The sequence below is a fragment of the Myxocyprinus asiaticus genome, chromosome 5, assembly GCF_019703515.2.
Source record: "Myxocyprinus asiaticus isolate MX2 ecotype Aquarium Trade chromosome 5, UBuf_Myxa_2, whole genome shotgun sequence".
Taxonomy (NCBI): Eukaryota; Metazoa; Chordata; class Actinopteri; order Cypriniformes; family Catostomidae; genus Myxocyprinus; species Myxocyprinus asiaticus.
In genome coordinates, this window is record NC_059348.1 from 24778624 (window position 1) to 24799031 (window position 20408).

The following is a 20408-nucleotide window of genomic DNA, read 5'->3' on the forward strand; positions in this document are numbered from 1 at the left end:
AGCTGCAGCAATTTATGGCATCATATCGCCACACGCGAAGGGTGTCCCAAAAGATTGATATCTTAATGATGCTGCCTCCTATGATATTGTTCATTATCTTAAAATTGAAATCATTCATTGAAATAAAAAATAATCTATTTTACAAAATATTTGTGTGTGCCATGTATTTATGGGTGATTTTCTCAATACCTGTCAAGAAAATGTCCTGGTCCTATTTTACTCCAAAATCTAAAGTTTGATTGTTTGTTAGTTAGTGATTTAACACCATGCCAGTTTCTGTGGCTATTTCATGGCGAAAAACACCAAAATCATAAGAAAATAAGTAAAAACGATATTTTTTCATATAGAAAATAAAGCCTTTTTTACACTGTGACAACATCAAGAACTTTAAACAACAGCTGCGGACAGGGCAGCTACAGCGACTGGAAGTAAACCAATCAATCGCCGTAGCCAAAAAAAGCAAAAAATCACTACGCCACAGAGGACGGTGGAACCGTCATTCATTCAAGAACAAAAAATGTCAGTTAAAACATCAAGGGAAGGTTTAATGTAGTGTTTAAAGATAACCTACTTTCAGAAGAGGAGTTGTACATTATAAACAAGTTACAAAAACTGTTATTATTATTATTATATTTAAGATTTTATTTTTTATTTTTTTTCAAAGTCTGTTTTAACCATCCATGGGCAATAAATTTAACATATGAGTTTTGTTGAGGATGTTTAGGCTACTTACTGTTCTCACTTTGTGTCATCTTTTGTAAAATATAACATTTACTTTCCTAATCTGTCATGTCGACAATGGAAAAGTAGCAATCTTACTATAGTAGATGGTTACAACAGCAGGAAGTAGCAAGTTAAGTTGCGAATGCGCATTAGCCCACAAAACGCAGTAGCCATCCACCACTTAAAGTAAAAAAAATATATTTTCATTACAGTTACGCACATTTCCATTACAGCAGTGCGAAAAGACGGTCCTTATGATACTCTCATTACCTCTATATGAAAAGTTTATTTTAAATTTAAATTTTTTTATTCTAAATTATTTATATTGTAAAGTATTTATACATAGTATAGTATAGTATAATAGCATAGTATAATTCCCTTAGTACTGTCTATAATTGTTTGCTGTTTTAATCAATTTCAAAATAATTTCAAAATAATTTTAATAAAACAAATAAAAAAAAAAAAAACATTGTACAACAGCACCCCTTTTAATGTAATCCAGTAAAAACATGACTGTTAGGGAAATGAGAATTATAAGTGAATAAATGGGAAAAGTAAAACATCCAGATGGATTATAGTAATGAAAATTGGGGGGTAAAATGTGCTGATGTGTCCTGAAAATAATGTCATTTTACAAAAATGCGCCTATATGTAGGCTTTATTTTCTTTAAAAACATGACATTTTCTTGACAGGTTTTGTGAAAATCACCCTTTGAAGCATATGAGAGTATTTTGTTGTTAGTTTAGCATGCTAATGTCAAACTCTACTGATAATCAACTGCAAATCGTGTCTCCCACACAGAATGCTATTTATATGGCACATGTAGTTGAGATATAGAGCATTACAAAAGGGCACCTTAGAAGGTAGCTACCTATGTAGGCAGTAAGCAGCAAGGCAGCTCACTAGGTTTTGGAACAGAGCTAGAAACTTTAAGGTTGTGTGGTGAAGACTAGTGTGGGAAAGAAAGCAGAGAGCCACACGTCAATGTGAAGGAACGTTTGTAGAGGTTAGTGGATGCCTCAAAATTACACACCAAAATCCAAAATTAATCTCACCCTTGAGTGAAGCAGGCAGACAACAAAACTTGAGGAAGTTATTTTGTGCTCAAACGGGCTGTCTCATTGCAGATGATTAGAGAGAAAAGAGATGGCTGATTGCAATGAAAGGAACACGGCAAAAAGCCATTGTCATCTGCCTGCGAAGCGACAGAGAGGAGGGAGGAGAGAACACTAAAGGCCTTGGAAAATCTTCAATTAGAGTGATTCTATTACACAATTACTCGTGAAGCAGTTAACATGCACAGAGCAAGTGCGACTCGAATTTCTGAGAGACAGAAAACGAGAGATAAAGATGCCACCTCTATTTTAGAGAATTATGGCTGTTGATAAAACACTGACAGGCTCCCCATCCATAAAAAGTATTAAATAAAAGTAATGAATCACATTATGATAAAACTTCTGCAGGAATGAGAGTGAAAGAGAGAGAGATAAAGCAAGAGAAGTTGCACACAGAGCTGCAAGTGAACTCACATTTTTGGGGAAGTCGGCTTTGAGTTCAGCCACGCTCCTGCACCAGTAGGCGGCTGTTTTCTCACTAATGAGCTCAATGTTGAGGAAGGAGCCCTGGCCAGGACCGAAAACGTGACCTGAGGTGGTCCCACGCACAATTCGCGGTGACACATTGGTCACCAAATCCTGCAAGCGAGAGAAACTTTGTTACTGTTAACTAAACTGCAATTATTACAAAGAGAACACAAGCCGCCATTGGTAGGCTGAATATTTATCACACTTAAAGGAATGAATAACAAAGGAATGAAAAGATTTTTCTTCTGAAACCCTAACATACCTTTAAAGGGTATATTTCACCCATAAATGAAAATTCTGTCACTATTTACTCACCCTCATGCTGTTCTTTTAAATTCTGATTCTGCTCTTTCCCATACAATGAAACTGAATAGGAACTGAGGCTCGCTGCTAGCCCTTCAACGGATAGTTCACCCAAAAATGAATTTACTCCCCTTCATGAATTCCCAGATGTATATGACTTTCTTTCTTCAGCAGAACACAAACAAAGATTTTTAGAAGAATATTTAAAGTATGTAGGTCCATACAATCCACGTGAATGGTTATAAGACCTTTGTAGCTCCAAAAATTAATTCATTGGTTAAACCATATCTTCAGAAGCGATACAACAGGTGTGAGTGAGAAACAGATCAAGATTTAAGTCATTTTTTACTCTAAATCTCCACTTTCACTTTTACATCTGAAAGTCACATGTGGTGCCTCTTTAGTTTCACTTTCACATCTGAAAGTGAAAGTTAAAATGGAGATTTAGAGTACAAAATGACTAAAATATTGTTCTGTTTCTCACCCACACCTATTCATCATATGGATTACTTTTATGTTTCCTTTAAGTGATTTTTGGAGCTACAAAGGTCTGATCGCCATTCACTTGCATTGTATGGAGCAGAGATATTTTTCTAAAAATCTCTGTTTATGTTCTGCTGAAGACAGAAAGTCATACACAGCTGGGATTTCATGAGGGTGAGTAAATAATGACAGAATTGTCATTTTTGGGTGAACTATCCTTTTAATTTTCTTTATCATATTACCAAACTCCACAAATGCTGTGTATTTCTAGACAATGCATGCATCTATCAAATATACTGTATTTAAACTTTTTAATCACAATTAGGAAAAATATTATGATAAATGAATTGATAAGACCATGGGCCATTAGTAAGAGCAATTAGAATTAATTTGCATGTGTTAATTAGGAGCCACACAATTTAAATCAATTAAGATAACTGAGTGCACCCTGTTACCTTTTGTAAGAAACTGAGGAAGATAAAAACATCTTCATAATTATTTGTATGAATATATTTGAATATATTTATTGCATACTGTATACTTATTTTGAAGATATTTATTATTTAATTAAGACTGAAAGCATTTCTTGTGAAACTGTAGGATCTTCCCATCACAAATTGGGTACCTGTCTAATACGCTTCTAAACGTATTAAACCTGCCAGGAATTTTGTAGCCTGTGGTTATCCATCTGCTTTAACATAACATCTGGCTTTAAAGCTAATGGCAGGAATGTATCTACAGGGCAGTATACATCACTTAAATTTGATGTAGAGATGGTGAAGGTAGTGAGCGTAGCCGTGGCTGCTGATGAAGGAGATGTATGGATATAAATTGTCTGGAGGTGTTTGAGAATTGTAAGGTAATTAGACAGTAGAGAATATGAAATCTAACAGAAATAAACACACGATCATACCATTAAAGTGGTTGTTCATGCAACAATGAAAATGTTTCCCATATGACTTTCTTCTTTGGAACTCAGGAGATGTTATGTAGCATGTTAGCCTCACTCACCATTCACTTTTATTGTATATTGTATAGAATTCACCATTCACTTATATTGTATATAAAAGTGAATGGTGACAGAGGCAAACATTCTGCCTAACCACTCCTTTTGTGTTCCACTGAAGAAAGAAAGAAAGAAAGAAAGAAATATTTGGAACAACAACCACCATGATACATGAACAAAACCACAATGGGCCATTATGCTTTTGTGACAGGCGTAGTTTCACAGAGAGACTGGAACTAGCTCATTGCATATGTGAAGGAAAAAAAACTACACAATTAAGTGTTGTAGGCACAAACATATGCAGTATAAATAATAAAATAAAATAAAAAAACAATGCAAAATACAATTTCATGGCTGGTAAGACAGATATATGGCCAGTACATTTTCTCAGTAGGACCCTGTACACACATATCCACATACATTTTATTGTGAGTACCCTCTTTAAGGTAATATGTATGAAGGGTATCCAGTGGTAAGTAAATAATCTCTGCTTCTCTCAGCCCATTAGCATGCGTTAACCTGTCAAACATTAGCCTTGGTTGATTTCACAGCTACTCATTTGCGCAGAGACGAGGTCAGTGGATATAGCTGCGGCTGCGTGTGTGGTTTCCAGCAATCTGAGGGGGTTATCACACCGGCACAGCCCAGTAATCCCCCTTTTAAGACAGCACCTCTCCCAAAAGGAACTTACATGATAAAAGAGTGATCAAATGTCATGCCATGTGCCACACTTGAGCGTCCTAGAAAACTCTCTGATAAGCTGGCCTGGAAGCATATTCATGGTAATTACAGATACCGTGGCTATGCTGTCCCTTCACCTCGCGGAGGACCTGCCAACACGACAGCCCTCCTGCCCCGCCCCCTTCCTCATTCTCACTCAGAGAAGATCTCCGGTTAAATATTAGTCTCCCTGCCATTTAAACAGTCCGCAATGGCCCAGCCATTTTTAAAGCTGACACAGGAAAGCATTCGGCCACAATTATCTCTATGACTACAGCCATCATTATGTTGACATAGGGTTAGCTGTGAGAGGGGTAGAGAATCCGTTCCAACCACTATTCTTTTCTCTGAGGTAGAGTGTCCTAGCATTAAACCTAACAGGTCAAGGTACTGTACACATGACTGTGAAAGGAGATTGCGAAACAATTACAGCTTACACAACTGTTAGTGGCAGGTTGTGTAAGCAAATACTTGGAAGTACAAGTTGGAGACCACAGCCGCTTACAGCAGATTAGATACACTGTACTGTGAAAGCAAACCTATTCACCTTAGGATGTGACGTGGTAAAAAGGAAAATGGCCTTGATGGTAATGATGCCGATAATTACTTTTCCATCCAATAGCCTAGATAGCTACATGCTCATGTTTTCACACCATAATACTAATGGGCAAAACAACCCTTTATTTTTTGTAATTTGTTTTTCCACTTTTTTTAGTCATAGTTTTAGTCTTTTGATGAAAATGTCCCTTTAATTCAGTCAATTTCATCATGTCATATTCATTCATTTTAAACAATTTTACCCTGACTAAAATGGCATACATTTCTATTCAACGAAAATAACATTATAGTTGACAGTCCTATGTCAAATGACAAAACTTTAACATACCAAACTTCTACCAAAAATTAAATAATTAAAAAAATATGTATGACATGTATCAAACATATAAAAGACAACAAAAAATGTGAAAACTGTCCTTGTTGTGAAAACCTCAGCTCCTGAAATCATGAGTATACTGAAGTATTAGCTACTTTTTAGAAGTTACTGTATTGTGGATTCTTCATGCTTTAGAGGCTTCTTCTTACTTTCATTTTCATGTTTTATATAGTTTAGGATATTGCATTACGTGTAGCCAGGGTTGGGAAGGTTACTTTTGAAATGTATTCCACTACAGATTACAGAATACATGCTGTAAAATGTAATTTTTAACGTATTCCGTTAGATTACTCAAGGTGAGTAACGTATTCTAAATATTTTGGATTACTTCTTCAGCACTGCTAGATTTTTTCACTTGTTTTGACTATAAAAACTCTGCCAGTACAGTAAGACAAAATACACATGTTAAAAATACATTCTCTGAAAAACCTAAATATCTTATGCAGTGTTGTTTCTAAAACAAGATAAATCAAACTGATCTTGTTTTGAGGCTTTTTAGATATTTTTACAGGAAAACAATACAAAAATTATTATCAAGAATACGATTTTTGCCCTAATATCAAAGGTCTTACTAGAAAAAAAGAAATTATGATCCAACGTGAATTTTCTTGATAAGAAATATGATCGTGCCTGGTAACACGTGCATGTAAAATGGCTAGAAATAGCATTTTAGCTTAGCGTAAAGCTGACAATTTACACAAGGTTTATTTCTATATCTTCTCCTCCAAACTTACTTCAAATGTACTTCTCTGTCTGCTCGTATGAATGTAACACATCATAAGAAAGTGTTTCACCGCTGTTCAAATGCACTTTGGATCGCATCATTTATATGTATAAATGTTTTCCATCTGAAAGGACTAAATATTAAATGAAACAAATGACAATAAAATGCAAAGTAATCTCTTCAGTAATCAAAATACTTTTTCTAATTACCAATGATTGAAACTGTAACTCTAGTGGAATACAGTTACTTATATTTTGTATTTTAAATACGTAATCCTGTTACATGTATTCCGTTACTCCCCAACCCTGCGTGTAGCACATTTTTATGGAAACAGAACTTTCACAACAACAAAAGTTATGCATTCTGACTACATAACTTAGTTAATGTTCACCTGTGTACTTCATTGTCTGTGCCGATGTAAGTTATAATATTACATTTTTTGCTGTGGACATAGTGATTAATCTCATATGTCTGTGGGAAGCATTTGAGTGAAGTAATTTACTGAATTATTTCTAGATTTTCCTTAAAAATATTGCTTGTGCATTGTTAATAACTTGCAGTATTATTAATTTTCTCATCATATTTTCGCCAACAGATATCTTAATCAAAATCGTTTAACTATTGCCATGTGCCATTTTCGTCTTCATCTTCATTGACGAAATCAAAAACATTTAGTCAACGAACATCTTTGTCACTCATTTCGTTGATGAGATCTTTTGAGTTTTTAAAGGAATATTCCGGGTTCAATACAAGTTAAGCTCAATCAGCAGCATTTGTGGCATAATGTTGATTATCACAAAAATTATTTTGACTCATCCCTACTTTTCTTAAAAAAAAAAGCAAAAATCGAGGTTACAATGAGGCATTTACAATGGAAGTGAATGGGACCAATATTTGGAGGGTTTAAAAGGCAGAAATGTGAAGCTTATAATTTTATAAAAGTACTCTTTCTAATTCTTCTGTTTAAACTCAAGTATTTGAGCTGTAAAGTTGTTTAAATCTTCATTTTTTTAGTCGCTTTAGGGTTTTAGGATTTGCTGACATTACATCGTCATCGCAATGAAGTTGTAAAATTTATATTTCTGTTTGAATTTCACACAGAAAAGGTTAGTAAATGATTTTATTATACTAAAATAATGTTAACACACATATTGTTTATGTCTTGTGGCTATACTTTAAGTGAGTATTTTAATATAAAATATTGGCCCCCATTCACTCAGAGATATCACAATTTCACCAACATTTTTTGCTTTTTTTTTTAAGAAAAGGAGGGGCAAGTCAAAATTAATGTCTCAACCAAGAGGACAACGTGAGATTACGTCATGTCAATGTGAATACATAACACGAGACCACCCTCTACCCTCTCGTGAAGCCTAACAGAAGCGATGGTTTATAGTTACAAAGTACTTAAATATTTATCTTTTTTCGCACACAAAAGTGATCATATCGCTTTAGAAAGCATTAATTTAACCACTGGAGTCATATCGATGACACTTATGCTGACTGTCTATTATTTTTCATTCACTTGCATTTTAAGGACCTACTGAGCTAAGATATTTTTAGTTCCCTATCTATCACTCACTCGACGTTGTGTCAGTGACTAGGGGTCACTCTTGGGAGCCCGAGACACTTCTGGTCTTTGATAAAAGGCCAATGAAAATTGGTGAGTGGTATTTGCATACCACTCCCCTGGACATACGGGTATAAAAGGAGCTGGTATGCAACCACTCATTCAGATTTTCTCTTCGGAGCCGAACGGTCGATGTTTACTGAGCTGACTTTTCGTTCACCTCTGCTGGATCTGACGGCGCATTTCAGCGGCTTCTCCCTCCTCTGCACTGGTGCACCGCAGAGAACGCCCCTGGGCGCTTTTGCAGAAATAAGAGAGTATATTTTTCTAAAAGAGTATATTTCTCTAAAAGAGCGGCACACATGGAACGTCTTTTTAAAGACGTGTCTTTTTAAAGATGCCTTTCCGTTTGTGTGTTATTCCTGGTTGCCGTAATTATCTCTCAACTTCTGACGGTCACGATCGCTGTCTTTCGTGTCTGGGCGCGACCCACATGGAGACAGCGTTCGTGAATGGATCATGTATTCATTGCAAGAACATGAACATGGCAACGTTGCGGTCGCGGCTTGCTTTCGTAAGAGGCCAGCGCGGCTAGCACTGGGGGCGATTTGGGGACCCCAATGGGACCACCTCCGCCGGGTATCACCCCACGGACCTCCCATTCCCAAGCACGCTCATCTGCCCCGATCGGACTTCCGGATGAGTCCACCGGCTCATCTCACGGCGAGTTTGACCTCTTGTTCGGAGCCTGAGAAGCTGATGAGCTCTCGAGCGCAGCATCGGAGAGCGGGCTCGTCCAGTCGGACGCAGAAAACTCAGCTGGGCTCCCCCCCTCGGGTACGGTCGCCCAGTCACAGGCTGACGCAGAAATGACGGACATGCTTTCCCGGGCAGCCGTGAGCGTCAGGCTAGAGTGGAAGCCTCCACTCTCCCCTGAACCCTCGCGGATCGATGATTGGTTCCTGGGCTCGCGGCGCCACTCACAGCCACGCCCCACTCCAGTTCCTTTCTTCCCGGAAGTGCAGGAGGAGCTGACAAGGTCGTGGGAAGCACCTTCTACTGCCCAGTCCCGATCTTTCAGCTCCCCCGCCCTCACTACCCTCGATGGTGGGGCGGCCAGGGGCTATTCGGCGATTCCCCCAGTGGATAAGGTGTTCGTGGTGCACCTATGCCCGTGGAGCGCTGCCACCTGGCATGGGTGCCCAAAGCTCCCATCCAAGGCCTGTAGGTTTACGTCGCCCCTGACGGCCAAAGCCTACAGTGCAGCTGGACAAGCCACCTCCGCCCTGCACGCCATGGCTCTCCTGTTATGTGTCGGCCTGGTGCGCTGGCTACGAGGCACACAGTGGTCTGCCCATCACACACTGCCAGTTCACGTAACACAGTTCAGCCAGTTGCGGCGTTTCGTATAGGGACCCCTATTGTCACTACATCGACACAACGTCGAGTGAGTGACAGATAGGGAATGTCCTGGTTACTTGCGTAACCTCTGTTCCCTGATGGAGGGAACAAGACGTTGTGTCTTTTATCAAAGACCAGAGGTGTCTCGGTTTCCCAAGAGTAACCCCTAGTGTCACTACATCGACACAACGTCTCATTCCCTCCATCAGGGAACGGAGGTTACGCAAGTAACCAGGACGATTTTTCTTCAAATGTCAGTGTTTCCCACAGGATTTTGTGAGACTGTAGTGGGTGGACCTTGGACCCTCTAGGGGGATCTGGGGGCATGCTCCCCTGTAATAAAATGTTGTACATTTTAAAATTAAATGCATCAATATGGTGCAATTTGAGAGCAAAATTAAGAGGCTAGATCTATGAAGAACTTTGTGCTCCTGTAAACAATTTTGTGCTTTAGTAGTAATTTAATCATAAACACATTGGTTGTATAGATGGTGATGACTCGGCAAAAAAGTCACATGCAGAAAGCATGGTAAATGAGTCGGAGTTTAACGCAGTTCACCAATAGTCACAAAATTTACTAGAGCATACATTTGAGCCAGGGCTCAACATTAAGCATTGTCATGTGCTTGTCCTCCGGACAAGTAAATTGGTCATTCACTTGTCTGAGTAAAAAAGTTACTTGTCCGGAGAGAAAAAAGGACATTTAAGTTACATGCTCAATTAACATGTCAAAGTTTATGTTGTATATTTTTCTACAATTATGACCGATGCCCAACCTAATAGTGTACTTATGCAATCAACTCAATTATCTGCGACAGAATGTAAACTGCACTGGGTAGGGGAGGAGGCTATTGTCATATGTTAATTATTTTATGTTATGTATGGTAGTCAAATAAAGAAAAGCCTCCATTACCACAATTTACAGCAGGGGTGCTCACACTTCTATGGAATGAGATCTTTTTCATCATGTTATTGCAGCAAGATCTACCATGTACAATACAGGCTATACATACCAAAATTTCAGTAGTCAGTAGTTAAATTTGATGATTCTCAATACCAGCTTCAAAACCACAACAAATAATAACACTAACCAGGGCTCCAAACTGTGACTAAAATGGTTGCAAATGCGAACAAAAATAATTGATTGCGACAATAATTTAAAATCTAGTCGCCAGTGGCGACAGTCGGGTTGTGTGCATTCATATGCGGTTTCATCAGATATTATCTTGTGAGCTATTGAATACATCTTTATAGCGTGCACAGCCAGTGCTTTTCACACATTCTGTTTCTGCGAGCTTGCTGCACCGCATGCAACAACAAACCCAGCACTAGAGAGTCATGAACAAATTACTCTTTTGAACCAGATCTATTTCATGAATCATTTGAAAAGAACTGAGGGTTTGATCTCAGGTTAGCAGTTTGAATAAGATTCACTTTCTCAGTGAATCAGCCATCAGTGAGCTCACAACGGGGAGTGCAGACATTTCAAAATAAGAGTCCCATGTGTATTTTGGGCTTCTTTTATGATTAAAAGTTCCGTATTTTGTACCACTTTTCTTTCCTTCTGGTAATTATTGATTGGGATTGGTGTAGCACAATAAACTGCATCTGGGATTTCATTCAAATTGTACTCTTGTAGTCTCTGTGTCTGGGGCATCCGGTAACAGTAAAGAAAGACAAAAAGGCAATATTTTAAAACAGTTTAAATTATAACTTTAATTAAATTATATATAAAATCCACAAAATGATGTCAAGCCTTCTGATAGGTTAACTGGCTAATTGGAGTCAATTTGAGGTGTACCTGCGGATGTATTTTAAGGCCAACTTTCAAACTCAATGCTCTTTGCTTGACATCATGGGAAAATAAAAAGAAATCAGCCAAGACCTCCACAAAAAATTGTGGACCTCCACAAGACTGGTTCATCCATGGGAGCAATTTCCAAATGCCTGAAGGTACCACGTTCATCTATACAAACAAGAGTACGCAAGTATAAACACCATGGGACCACGCAGCCATCATACCGCTCAGGAAGGAGATGCATTCTGTCTCCTAGAGATGAATGTAGTTTGGTGCAAAAAGTGCAAATCAATCCCAGAACAACAGCAAAGGACCTTGTGAAGATGCTGGAGGAAACAGGTAGACAAGTATCTATATCCACAGTAAAATGAGTCCTATACCGACATAACCTGAAAGGCTGCTCAGCATGAAAAAAGCCATTGCTCCAAAACCAGCATAAAAAAAGCCAGACTACAGTTTGCAAGTGTACATGGGTACAAAGGTCTTACTTTTTGGAGAAATATCCTTTGGTCTGATGAAACAAAAATTGAACTGTTTTGGCCAGAATGACCATCGTTATGTTTGGAGGAAAAAGGGTGAGGCTTGCAAGCTGAAGAACACCATCCCAAATGTGAAGAACGGGGTGGCAGCATCATGTTGTGGGGATGCTTTGCTGCAGGAGGGACTGGTGCACTTCACAAAATAGATGGTATCATGAGGAAGGAAAATTATGTGGATATATTGAAGCAACATCTCAAGACATCAGCCAGGAAGTTAAAGCTCGGTCAAATGGGTCTTCCAAATGAACAATGACCCCAAGCATACCTCCAAATATGTGGTAAAATGGCTTAAGGACAACAAGGTCAAGGTATTGGAGTGGCCATCACAAAGCCCTGACCTCAATTTGTGGGCAGAACTAAAAAGGCGTGTGTGAGCAAGTAGGACTACAAACCTGACTCGGTTACACCAGTTCTTTCTGGAGGAATGTGCGAAAATTCTAGCAACTTATTGTGAGAAGCTTGTGGTAGGCTACCCAAAACGTTTGATCCAAGTTAAACAATTTAAAGGCAATGCTACCAAATACTAACGAAGTGTATGTAAACATCTGACCCACTAGGAATGTGATGAAAGACATAAAAGCTGAAAAAAATCATTCTCTCTACTATTATTCTGACATTTCATATTTTTCAAATAAAGTAGTGATCCTAACTGACCTAAGATAGGGATTGTTTTCTACGATTAAATGACAGGAATTGTGAAAAACTGAGTTTAAATGTATTTGGCTAAGCTGTATGTAAACTTCAACTGTATATATAATCAAGCTTTTGACACTTAGGACAATTGAGGGACTTGTACACAACTATTACACAAGGTGCAAATATTAATTGATGCTTAAGAAGACAACACAGTACTAATAGAAATAGATTAAAAGCAATTAAACAAAAAAATACAAATTAAGAAAATTCTGTGCTTTTTGTGTTTACATCAGTGGCGGGCCGTGCATTAAAATCTAGGCCTTCAGTGTGATTCATGCCATTAAGAAAACACAGTTTCACAAAGAATAAGACACCCTATGCCTTTGGGCATCATAAATTATGTCGCAGATAACTAATAATACCAATTGACATTTATAAACATGTCCACACATGAAAGCCAGAACTTCAAATGACACTTAATGCTCAAGCAACCCTAATTTTAACTGCAGCATGACTGTATGGTGAAATGAACGTCTCCCAAACAGACATTCAAAAATCATAATTTTTCATATGAATCTACCAAGGAGGTCTATAATACCTGGAAAAATCGATCTAATAATATTTGCGATTTAAATGTTGCTTGCAATACATTTAGTTTAATCGGGGTACATGGTTATGCTGCGTTCCATTCAAGTTGGATGTGGGATATTCCTACTCGACCATAAATGCATTCCATTCCCCGATATTTGGAAGATGACGTTTAAGGAAACAAAACTGCAACGCTCCCGTTAGCTTCGCAGGGGTTTGACTCTCATTAGAGATGTCTCCTAGCAACCCAACTGATAAACAATGCTACAGCACTAGCATTTGTGCTTCAGGTATATGATCATCAAAAGAGATTATAATGTTTTATACACCTGTTTCTGCAGGCGTTTGTTAAACAAGCTTTAATATCATGTAATGTGGAAACAAACTCATTTATCGATATTACTTAAAGTGAATGTTTATCACTTACTTTGAGTGTCGACATGTTTGTGTGACAACATGCCCCTGCATCTCGGCGAAATCGGAGTTGAGAATTTCTGCACGAGCCTACAAGTTGTAATTCTGACTTCAAGATGCATTCCATTGCACTTTTCCTAGTAGGAAATTGTAAAATCCGACTTTCCGAGTAGAATGGAATGCAGCACTACTTTTCAAAACTTGATCCGACACTGAATGCTCAAGCAGCATAATTTACACTTAGAAAACTCCTGATGTTGCTATAACAATGCAAAAAGCACTTACCAATTTGCTTGAAGTGAAAATCAGTCCTCCTTTCCTGATTAATAAATTAAGCAATCACACGGTCATGCAGAAAATCTCGTGTTTTTAAATCCATAAGGATCTCTTTCTCAATGGCGATAGCGGCAGTAATGACAGTTGACTCGTCAGCTATAGATCTCATGCTCTTCGCTTTCAAATTACGTTACTTAAAGCGTGATTGCCTCACTCAAGGCCAGCAAGAAGGCCTCAACCGGGACATATCCTTAAGATCAAACCCACCAAGAACAAATAAATCAATCTGACTGGCTGATGAATCTGACTATCTGACATTAGATGCACATTAATTTGCAGTGTTGAGGGATTCTGTGGAAATTCTGAAGGCCTGACAGTGTGGAGCTCAGACTCATGCACTGCTTTGGGCATGCGATTTGTGAAACAGTTGTCACGCTTTGCTTGTAAGCATCAAGGAACAAATTCTGACTAGATAAACTTTTAGTTTTTCTCTATTTTTTGTAGATTAATTAAGTGGAAAGCGTTAAAAATACATAGGCAAAAAGGTGATTGAGAATGAAAGGATGAAAAATATTTATTTATTTGGTATGTTAGGCCAGCAGAGAAGGCTTTGCTGGCCCTGAGAATTCGCCACTGGTTTACATGAATACCTCACTGTAAAGGACTTTCACAGGGAGGACACGGGAAACCAGGTTTCTTCCACTCAGGTAAGAGTTTCTTTAATGGAATAACTTGGGTTTTTTACAGAGTTGCCACAACACGTCACCTTCACACTTTCACAATATAGACTTTAGCTTCCCAACAAGACTGTAGCTTCATGGTAAGACTTTAGCTTCACAACAAGACTGTAGCTTCACGAAGAGCTTCAAGACCCAGACTATCTCTCTGGTCTGCTGACGGTGTGGCTCTTTTATGCCGCTCTCCCCATGCTCATTGTAATTAGAGACAGGTGGTAGACATAATTTAGCTCAGGTGCAAGTGCCATTACCGCTTTCTCTCTCTCCGGACGGACACTTGACCACGCCCCCGCTGCCACACTCACCAAGGCATTTTGGCAGAATGTTTAAATATATTTAACCATTTAGGTGCGCATTAGCATTTTTGGAACATGCGCGCATGTTCAGCATACACACATACGCCACCTGTCAATCAAACAAGGTGCAACTGTTACTAGATTGCTAGCGAATTATACAATTATGTGCTCTTGATTACTTTCAACAGCAGAATAAGAATATGAACTTTCTAATAAGTGACACAGGCCTAGGCTATCACAAATATAGCTGGTTATTTTTTTTGTTATTGACATTTTAATCAGTCTGCTTGTCCGGTCAGGCAGTTCTCTTTTACTTGCCCCTTCAAAAATCCACTTCACCCAGACAAGCGGACAAGTGTTAATGTTGAGCCCTGTGAGCCATCAAAGAAATGAAGCAAAAGTGGTTACCAGTGTTGAACTTGGTCCTCAGATGCTGAAAATCTAGGTAATTCATGGGAAACACTGAATGTGTTCTGGTGACGAAAGAAAGTCATACACACCTGGTATATCATGAGGGTGAGTAAATAATGAGAGAATTTCCATTTTTGGGTGAACTATCCCGTTTCTTCAGAGCATTAAATTCTTTAAAAAAAAATGTATCCATTCAGGTAGCCTAGATATTCCAGAACTTCTAAAGAGTATTCTCTTTTTCCTTAATCTATTCTGTTCCTTTTCAAAAAAGTGCACTGGTTCTATGCATATATTCGCTGTGGAGCTCGAACAGCATGTTTCAAAACTTTAAAGGGTCAGGGCCACTTTACTAATTGATACATTCATATTTTACAAAGTGGCTCTACATTGATTTTCACTTGCAGAGAGTCTTGTGAGAGCAGGAGTCTAGGCTTTCTGTTCTATAAACTGAAGGGTATCTGAGAACTGTTTGGCAAGGATACTTAGTTATAGGCAATAAATGCCCCTGTGTAACTTCACATCTACATGTTTAAAAGACTGTGGTGTGCATCTGGATTCAACTGAGCTTTTTCAAAAACTCAAAAATTAAGTGGCTACACTCATGATAGTCACTGCTTTTTATAGTCAGTCTCTCATCTTACCTATTGCATTAGCTGTATATTACATAATTACATTAGAAACAATTGCAAAAAAATAAGCATTTTCACCAGTATTCTCAGACTATTGGATTATGATATAATCTTACCTACAGTTTAAGCCATACATTATATACTGTATGGTATATTGTGCAAGTGGATTCTTGGAGAAACAACCATTACACTGGTTGTGATTCATGAATTACCATTTAACCACATGAGCTGTCAAGAATCTTAAACCACATTGAAAATCTGGGATTTTTTTTTCATGTACTGTAAAACTAAAAAGAAACTAAATTTAAGGTTTTTGATCAGGTTTTACACAAACTTTTAGAGTCCATGCCAGTCTGAATGCATGCTGCCATTAAAGGTGCAATATGTAACAATTTTCATATAATATTCGCCTTTCTTTTTACCAATGTGTGAACGGCTTGTAACGCAACTTAAAAAATAAGCCCTTCCCGGACTTCCTAGGTTGCCTATTAAAGCCTGATTTTCATGCGAAGGGAGCGGGTCGCTTTTGCCGGGAAAATCCAAAGGATGTGACGTTTATGCGCGCTCCCGAGAGCCTTGCCTCAGTGCTTCTCTTCTGCTATTCAACAGCGACAACACTAGGTAACGTTATCTTAGAGATGGAATCCAGCACAACACCGACTCCTACACAAACTCTGAGTAAGCCAAAAAAAAAAACAAAACTGAATCTACTGAATCCCGTCTGGCTAAGCGGGAACATGATTGTGGTCGAGCGAAAACTAGAGTGAACATCAGCAGGGCATTTGATTCCTGGAGGGACCTTCATTCGGTTTTGGGGATCAAAACCGACCCTGAATTGGCGTTCTTCTTATTGGACAGGTAAGCTTACATAACTGCAAAGCATGTGAAATATAGTGCCATAAGGATTGATCTGTGTAATTTTAGCTAAACTACAATAACACATGAAATGAATGCTAGACAATGTTCAAGATAATGCAAAAAGACACATTCATTAGTGTAACGTAACTTGGTTAAACAGAAAATATATACATTCTATAATTTTTTTTATTTTATCTTTTTTCACCCAATTTGGAATGCCCAATTCCCAATGTGCTTTTAAGTTCTCGTGGTCACGTAGTGATTCGCCTCAGTCTGGGTGGCGGAGGACGAATCCCAGTTGCCACCGCGACTGAGACCGTCAACCCGCACATCTTATCACGTGGCTTGTTGAGCGCGTTGCCACAGAGACATAGCGCCTGTGGAGGCTTCACACCATCCACCGCCGCAACCGTGCTCAACTCACCACACGCCCCACCGAAAAACAACCACATTATAGCGACCACGAGGAGTTTACCCCATGTGACACTACCCTCCCTAGCAACCAGGCCAATTTGGTTGCTTAGGAGACCTGGCTGGAGTCACTCAGCACGCCCTGGGATTCGTATACATTCTATTATTATAAAACAATAGGACATCGATATATAAAAATTACAGTTGTGATGGAATCACATCAATACTGAATTGTGTCAACATATTTATAATGTACAGTCTATTTTATAAACAGCTACTGTCATCATCCACCAAATTTAGCTAACAGCTATTGATAAAGCTGGCTAGTTAGCTAACGATGACAGGCTATCGTATAAACACAGTCAGTGTATCATGCAAAGAAAAGTGATTACTTCAAACTACAGTCTCGGATAGTCAGACCTATATCCACACTTTGTTTTAGCCCTGTTCCAGCACTGGAGAGTCAAATATAATATACAGTCTCAAAGTTTGTAGTAAAACAATCATAACTGTGTAATTTTTATTATGCTACCTCATCTGTCAGCATGATGCCGGTGAATCACGTTGTCTCTTTATACGTTACATCATTGTTTTGGCCAATGCTTGCGTCCCTATACAGTGTGTGCACGATCATGAGCAACAGGCTGCAGTTCACTTAATGGCCACAGGTGTCATTAATAACAAGGGTTTCTGAATCTTACATACTGCAATTTTAAAGTAAAAGGGGGGCTTAACAAATACTAAAGAAATTGTTCTATTTATGTAAAATTCTCAATCAAATTGTTATACTGATAATAACATTTGTAACTGAAATGTTTTGTATTAAATTACAAAAGATTGCAAAATAGAAGCATTTTCACTTTAAGATTATTGGATTACACTGTATAATCTAATTTTACCAAAAGCATAAGCCATGCATTATATATATTGTGCATCTAGATTTCTTACAGAAACAACCATTACACTGGTTTTGATTCATATGCCACCATAAAACCCATATGAGCTGCCATAAATGTAAATTGCTATGTGTTGGAAAGGAGGCAAGAGGTATCTGAACGTCACAGGTGGCTTTTCATATATCACTAATGAAAAGGCAGATATTCAATCCTTGAGTCTTATACACATTTCAGATTTCAATAGCAAAACTGAGTGTCATGAAAGCAGTAATAGTCATTGAACAGCAATAATGTGTACGCACAACAAAGAGAACGATCTCACTCATCAAAAACGTACAACAAAAAGCTGAATGCTGCTTGTCTGAAGTATTTCTCCAAGGCCTATAAAACAAACATATAGCAGGGCAGAGTACTGCAAAGCTTTTGTAAAAGTAGCTCTTGATTTTACTATGGACATCCACATTTTTGAGCTACTACTCATATTAAGCCATTAAAAAAATATATTTCAACCTTTCATGCTTTAAATGTTTCTTCTTCTTCTTCTTCTTCTAACAATTAAACATGGATTTGTGGTTCACAGCCTTTTCATAATTTAGAGATTTTTTATTTCTCTTTGAAAAAGCATGGCACCTATTTTCATCTATTAATAAGTCCGTGTTTTAAGAGCTGAAGCCAAAAATTAACTCTTTTAACTCCACAGAGGTGACTGAACGTAATTAACATCTTATAAAAATATATTTGCAACAAAGGAATTAAAAGTTTTGTTTTAAAACTCCCACTCTTTACGAACACTGAAAAAAAAGTTACCGCAAAGCTTTCTCCTCTGTCATGAAACTCAAACTTCCCACACACCACACCTGCATCTGAAAAACATAAAATTAACCACTAAATGCTAACATCCCCACGCAGGTTTAACTCATGCACCAAACTGTTTTTCACACATACACCTCTGCCATGTAACCCTCCTGGGCGATCTCAGTGTTTGGTAATGGCTTTTTAGAGCAGCTTTTACATTCCCTCTATGTGTCCTTTAACAAAGACCTTGCTATCGGTAGCCCCATTCAGCGCTGTAGAATGTTGTTCCAGCATCTGATGCATACGTTAGGCTGAAAGAGTCAGAGCTAAGGGTTGGCTATACTACAGCATGCCTGGGGCGATAGTGAATTAAGAGCCACACTCAAGCACACAACAACAGTACATAGAGGAGGATAGTGCTTTTTGGTATACATGCACTGAGAATGATAAATAACCTTCTAAGTACTTTCTTTTGTTCTATGTCACGAAAACATTTCTTTCAGTACAAATATCATAACATTAGTGTGAAGGATACTCTTTATTCTCTTTCTACTCTCTCTTTTTTTTATAGGCTTTGTGCCTGTTAAAGGTAGGGCTGATTTTAGAGGAAACAGGAAACAACAGGGGGGTGTATCGAAATGACACACGCTGGACTGTAACTGGTGTCATCCACATAGTCACCACCACCTATTGGGTGCCGTGAGTGCAGTACATTCATGTCCAACTACGTGGAAAAGGCTTTAGAATATTTATGCGGCCTTCAAGTGGAGTCAGAAATATTGTAATTATGAAATACAGGCATATGAAGACAAATATGCTGTAATCTCCAAGGTATTTAATCGAGGTTATTACATGGCGCTCTGGTATATTGGATTCTGGTTGGTCAATGGCGCCACCTCTTATCTGGGTATTTCGAGTCAATTTTCTCGTACCACTGTGCGATCCCTACAAGTTATATAATAAAATAATTTAAACTAAAATCAATGTTTCATGTCCATTTATATATTTATTTGGCAAGTAGTCTTGTAATAAGATGCACAATGAGCAGTCAGATGGTTATTATTTATAAAACTCCAGACGAAAACCGGTGGTGAAATTCGTCTGTTCTGCGATTTATTATTTCTCAAATAATTACATAATTTGAATGAAAATCAATATTTAGTGTTATATTTAATTTAATATTTATTTATTTAGTTAGTAGCTGTGTAATAAGTGGGATAATGTACGGTCTGTCGGTTGTTATCGCAAAATAAACACTGACAGGGTGATCAAGACACCGATGCAAAGCATATATGCTTCTGCTTATGCTTTCGCTAAAGCCACAACTTCTTTTTTTAAATCATGTTTAATTGTGGAATTCTTTGTGAAGATCTACACTACCCATGCTCCTGAGGCGGAATATCCACCCATCAGAGAATTGTGGCAAAAGAGCCCAGCAGCGACCTCCCACTCATATGACGTACTGCAAATGGCATAATCGAGGCTCCCTACACTCTCAAACTGCTTATTTATTTGTATATGTATGAATATTTTTCAATATATTGATCCTGTACTTCCGATCAAAAACTTTAAATCTCACAACTTTTTAAATAGTTTTATATTTTCTATAATTTTTATAAAATATGTCATTTGCAGAGCTTCATGAAATTGTACTTCATTCCCTCATTAAAGACATT

At 38.1% G+C, this 20408-nt stretch overlaps 1 protein-coding gene across 1 annotated transcript in view; it reads right to left on the reverse strand.

Moving 5' to 3' along the window:
- The window catches only part of LOC127440388 (dihydropyrimidine dehydrogenase [NADP(+)]), a 231188-nt gene that overhangs the window by 95000 nt on the left and 115780 nt on the right, over positions 1-20408 (reverse strand). Inside the window, exon 14 of the mRNA XM_051696916.1 lies at positions 2254-2418. Coding sequence (XP_051552876.1) covers positions 2254-2418 — 165 coding nt within the window. The remainder of the gene's footprint in view (positions 1-2253; positions 2419-20408) is intronic.